Consider the following 5,980-nt stretch of genomic DNA (forward strand, 5'->3'; position numbering starts at 1 on the left):
TGGCTTTAACTCGGCAGTACAACCAACCCTCTGGAATCCTGGGTCCTTCACCACAGTCTCCTCTGTCGTCTTTCCCTCTCCCAACCCTTGTGCGTCCACTAACGTGACCTTTCTAGTCCATCACTCCAACTCACCGCTAGTGCTTCACTAGCAGGACTTGCCAGTTGCTCCAACACTTGGCCAATGTCTCCCTGTGCTTCAGGTCTTAGGTTAAAGGTGACCTCACTGCCCTGGACCCATTGAACGCCACTACTGGCCCATCGCTCCTGTGCCCTCTCACAAAGAGCACTGGTGATGTGGTGCAGTACACTCTGGACGGCTAGACCCTGATGGGTCAGTCAATTTGATGGCAATGAGAGGATGTGTTCTCAGGGCTCCCAGTACTTCTCTCCACTCCTGTAGACAGGTGTGGCTTTGGGAACTCTCTAGGGACGCACCCCCAGAGCTCTATGCTGCTACGCTAGATACTGGGCTATGTGAAATCTAGAAAGGAAAACACCAGGGTCAGTTGGACAGTTTTATTGGAACTGATCCATTTCTTGACAATCCAAAGAACTTCTGGTTTTGGCTCCATTAAATCTCCTAGATCACAAGGTCCCATCACCAAGCCAGGGTAGATTAAGCTTCGTTCATTCTGGATAAGAATCCAGCATTCAACTGCAGCCTCAAGTGGACTCCGGTGGGTACCAGTCAGGCCCTCTGGAATGTCTGTTTGCACAGTTGGCCCTCACAGAACATTTCCTAGAGGAAAAGAAGACAGTTGTTGAAGTGTATGTGAAAACCCGTGTGAGGACCCTCATATTTCATCAAAAATCCTCACACATTTGTATTTTCTTTGTAGTTTCATAGAGCATTTTTGTAGTGGCAATATTCCTTTAAGTTTACAGGTCAGAAATCTCTTCAGATCCTTTTACAGTAGAAGACTACCATATACAGCTCATGTTCTAATTTTGTTTTCCTGGAACTTACATAATCTCATGTATCAACAAATGTTCAAGTTATTCCTGTCAAGTCTGAATGTGAATGGCACAAGAGGAGATGGCCCATCCCTCTCTCCTGGAACAATTGGATTAGAACTGGTTGCCTTTGAGTTAGCAACACATCTCCCTACCCCCTAGACCACTAGGACTCCCCACTCTTATGTAGAGTAAGGAACAAAGGCAGCTGGAGTTGAGAGCGCAGAGTCGGGTTTGAAACTGCAGTCTCAGCCTTGGAGAATTGTAAAAATCTCCCTTTTCTATTTGCAAGCAAGTACTACCCTTTCATAAGATTTTGATACAGGCTAAGCAAATAATGCATTTAAAAGATTTTACAATGGAATTGGGCACAAACAATTACTTGATTGGTGTGAGCTATTCTGTACCAGTGTTTAACGTACTTGGCTGCTTACTGGAAGGGTGGAGTTCATGTTCACCCAGAGTTGTCTTGGAAGGAAAGTCCTGGATCTCCCTGGAAGAATCAGCCCTTGAAAATCCCAGGCAGCCCAGTTCTCCCTGGCCCACACAATTGGCCATGAGTCAGAATCCACTTGGCAGCAACTGGTCTGGTTTTATTATAATATGTTTGGTAGGAAGGAATTCTCATGTTAAAAGCCATGATTAAACCCTGAGGTGGAATTTTCTATCTTCTGAATTATAATTTAAAATTATTGATTAGATTGAATTGTAACTTGGACCTTGGGGTAGTGCTGGTGGTCTGGTAAACAGGAACATCTTCTGGAAGTGAGGAGGGCAGCAAAGTAGAAAGAGGCAATGACACCTCTGCCATCAGTGACACTATCTAGGAACTCGTCCTAAGGAGTAAGTCACTGCCAAAAGCTCTGTGTATGGATAGGAGTTCACACAATGTTGTTGTTGTTATGTGCCCTCAAGTCACCTGCAACTCTTAGCAACCCTATGTACAACAGCTCTGAACCCTGCCCTATCCTGAGCCAGTCTCATTGTCTCCAACACATCTACTCCCATTACCCCAGGTACTATGTCAATCTATCTCCTCCAGGGTCTTCCTTTCCTCCACTATCTGCCCACCCTTCCAAGTATTGTGTCCTTTTCCAAGGACTAGTCCTTTCTGGCTACGTGCCCCAAGTATGTTAGGTGAAGCTTCAAAATTCTTGCCTCCAAGAAGCAGCCTGGTTTCACCCTCTCCAAGACAGACTTGTTTGTTTTCTTGGCAGTCCATGATATGTTCAAGACTCTTCTCCAGCACCACAGCTCGAAGGCATCAATACTTCTGTCATCCTTAGTCACTGTACAACTCTTTGATGCATAGCAAGTAACTGCGATGACTGTGGTGTACTGACATCATCGCTAAAGCACTTTGGAGAGGTCTCTGACAGCAGATTTCCCCAACCTTTTGGTTTCATGACTGCTGGTAGCAAAAATGTTGATTGTGGATCAGAGTAAGTTGAAATTGCTAACAATCTCACTTTCTTCTCCATCTATCATGGTGCTGTCAATTGACCCAGTGGTAAGAATCTTGAGCCTCTGCAGCAAACACTTCAGTTTCGGCAAGCAAGGATGTGTCATTGGCATAACGGAGGTTGCTAATGAGTCTTCCTCTAATCCTGATGCTACATTCCTCCTCGTAAAGTCCAGTAATATTTTCTGTATACAGATTGAAGAGGTATGGAGACAGGCTAGATCCTTGGTGCACTCTTTTTCTGTTTTTGAGCCATGCAGTGTTTCCTTGCTCTGATCTGACAACTGCTTCCTGGTCCAAGAACAGGTTTTGCACGAGCACAATCAAGTGTTCTGGGATTCCCATTCTTCTCAAGGTTAACCACAATTTGTTGTGATCCACATGGCCAAATGATTTTTATGTGTAGTCAATGAAACATACACATTCCTCTGGTACTCTGCTTTCAGCCAAGATCCATCTGACATTGGCTATGATATCTCTAGTGCCACAGCCTCTAAACCCAGCCTGTACTTCTGGTGGTTCTCTGTCAATGTACTATTCCAGACATTTTTTTAATAATCTTCAGCAAGATTTTGCTTGAATGTGATATTAGTGATAATATTCAATAATTTTTACACTGTTGGATCACCTTGTTTAGGAATGGGAATATAGATATCTTCTGGTCAGTTGGCCAGGTAGCTCTCCTCCAGATTTCGTGGTATAATTTGGTGAGCACATCCAAATATGTCATTTGGCATCATCAATTTCTAGGGCTTTATTTTCTGCCAGTGCCTTCAGAGAAGCTTGGACTTCCTCCTTCATCACCACTGCCTCCTGATCATATACTGTTTCAAGAAATTCTTCTGTGTCGGCCAATTCTTTCTTGTACAATGATTCTGTATACTCCTTTTGTCTTCTTTTAATGTAGTATTCTGCCCATAGCATCTATAGGTATTGCAACTCAAGGCTTGAATTTATTCCACAGTTCCTTCACCTTAATAAATGTCAAGTGAGATCATCACTTTGGTTTTCTGACTCCAGCTCATTTCATTAAAGTACTTTGCTTTGTCTTCCCGAGCTGCCCTTTGAAATCCTCTGTTCAGCTCCTTGACTTCCTGATTTCTTCCCTTTGCTTTGGTTTCTTGGCATTCTAGTGCAATATTCAGAGTCTCTTCCAACATCCATTTCAGTCTTTTCTTCCTCCTCTGTAATGACTCTATGCATTCTTCATGGATGATATTATTGATATCCTTCCATAGCTCATCCAGTCTTTGATCATTAGTGTTCAAGGCCTTGAACCTGTTCCGGAGCTGGTGTTTAAACTCAGGTGGCATAGACTCAAAGTCAAATTTTGGTTCTTTTGGATTTGACTGAGCCCTCTTTAGCTTCAGTTTGAATTTGCATATGAGTTGTTGATGATCTGTTCCATAGTCATAACCTGGCCTCGTTTTGACATTGAGCTTCTCCAATGATTCCTTCCACAGATGTAATCAATCAGACTCCTGCACATACCATCAGAAGAAGTTCATGGGTATAATTGCCATTTATGTTTCTTATAAGAGGTATTTGCAATGAATAAGTCATTGGTTGTATAAAATTCTGTCATTAAACTAAGGGAGTAAAATGACAACTCATTAACCTGATGGAAAATTATGCCACCAGTTTTCTATCCTATTACAGACATTTAATAGAGTGTTCTGGTAAGGTCCTCATGATCTCTGTCAAGCCCATTGTGGTAGTAACTGTGTCAAATCCATGGCACAAGATAGAGAATGGTTTGTATCTGTTGTTCATAGGGTCTCTATGTGTTGTAGCTGACTTGATAGCAACTAACAATTGGTGGTGTGGTCTATAGAGAGTTGTGCTACAAACCCAAAGGCCATGCCTCTCTGGCAGTTCAAATCCACCAGTGACTCCTTAGCTGAAAGATGGGCAACGTCTTCTGGTGCAATTTACAGCCTCAGAAACCCCACAGGGGTGGGGGTGGAAGAAACTCCATGGAGGTCAGCTTGAGTTAGTTCCAGCTGGCCAGCAATCAATTTACATGTGTATAATAACTACATGGTGAATTCAACAGAGAAAACATTTTGAAACCTGGGAAATGTTTTGTTCAATGAAGATACAGAATATTCTGATTATTGTTCTTGTTGTTAGGTGCTGTCGAGTCAAATACAACTCATATCGACTCTATGAACAACAGATCTGAACACTGTTCTATCCTGCGTCAGCACCTCACTTCCTGACAAACAAGGATCCGTTGCAGCAGTCACCATGCCAACCACTTGATTGTCTTCCTCTCCTTTGCCGACCCTCCACCCTTCCCAGCATCATGTCCTTCTCCAAGGAATAGCACCTCCTAGCAACATACTCAAATTATATAAGGTGAAGCCTCGTCAATCTTGCCTCCAAAGAACACGCCAGCTGCACATTCTGGTAAGTGACCAAAACGGTGACATGCAAAGGGGACTATTGGCTGTGGTTTAATGCTTTCTTTAATACTGTGTCATCTCATAAATAATAAGAATAAAGCATGGAAAGTACCAGGTGGAGTTTATCCCCTTCGAGCCAATGGGTCCAACCTCTGTTCTTCTTTTCTCCCTTCTGGATGCAGGTGAGTCTGTCATTGTCCCAGGTAACTAAACTCTGGAGAGGAGAAAAGGCAAAGAGGAAGAGTCAGAGAGAGAAAAATGCTGGCAGGATCATTAAGTATTTCCTTTTTTTTAAATTGTATTATTTTACATGTACCATCAAATCAGATCTGACTGGTACAGGAGGAGATTGCCCTCCTTCTCCAGCAGAGCATCTGGTGGATTTGAACCGTGTACCTCTGGGATTGCAGTGCAGCATCTTGCCACTAAGCTACCAGAGCTCCCTAGGATCATTAAGTATTTCTAAGAAAGATGTCACATTTGCACTCTGAAACTAAGAGTCTGGGATGTTATGGCACTCTGCTGCCATGACTGTCCACTCTAATCAGGACCAAAATAGGATGGGAGAAAAATGCAGAACAGAACCTCAACTGCCCAGATACATAAACAAAACGAAAACCAGACCAACTGGACTAGCTGAGACTGGAAGACTCCCTAGTATATCTGTGTTCTATTAAAAAACAAAAACAAAAACACACCCAAAAGCCTATATGAGACTAAACTAAACTAAACTTAAAACAAAAATAAGACTGTAAGAGAGCAGGGAAACTAAAACAAATATTAGACTGTAAGAGAGCAGGGAAACTAGATTAAAGGAAATAGGACAACCAGAATGGAAATAATAATACAAACAACTATGAGATCTCTTCTCACCCCAGTAACAATAGCAAAGTTCAACAGAGCAACAAAAAACAAATGCTGACAAGGTTGTGGAGAAACTAGAACCCTTCTACACTGCTGATGGAAGTGTATAATGATGCAACCACTATGGAAGCAGTACAGCGTGTTCTTAAAAAGTTGGAAATAGAATAACCATTTGACCTAGCAATTGCACCACTGGGAATATATCCTAAAGAAAGCAGAACTTCCACCAAAACTGATACATGCACACCTATGTTTATTTCTGCATTGTTCACAACAGCAAAGAGATGGAA

At 42.5% G+C, this 5,980-nt stretch overlaps 1 protein-coding gene across 1 annotated transcript in view; it reads right to left on the minus strand.

The window, feature by feature from the left end:
* Window positions 1-690: 690 nt before the first annotated feature.
* RBP7 (retinol binding protein 7, cellular) overlaps window positions 691-5,980 on the minus strand; it is a 27,140-nt gene continuing 21,850 nt past the window's right edge. The window contains exons 4-5 of the mRNA XM_006885904.1: window positions 4,939-5,040; window positions 691-741 (exon numbers count right to left, since the gene is read on the minus strand). Coding sequence (XP_006885966.1) covers window positions 691-741; window positions 4,939-5,040 — 153 coding nt within the window. The remainder of the gene's footprint in view (window positions 742-4,938; window positions 5,041-5,980) is intronic.

Source organism: Elephantulus edwardii, unplaced genomic scaffold, assembly GCF_000299155.1.
Source record: "Elephantulus edwardii isolate Elephantulus edwardi_28Jun2011 unplaced genomic scaffold, EleEdw1.0 scaffold00045, whole genome shotgun sequence".
Lineage (NCBI taxonomy): Eukaryota > Metazoa > Chordata > Mammalia > Macroscelidea > Macroscelididae > Elephantulus > Elephantulus edwardii.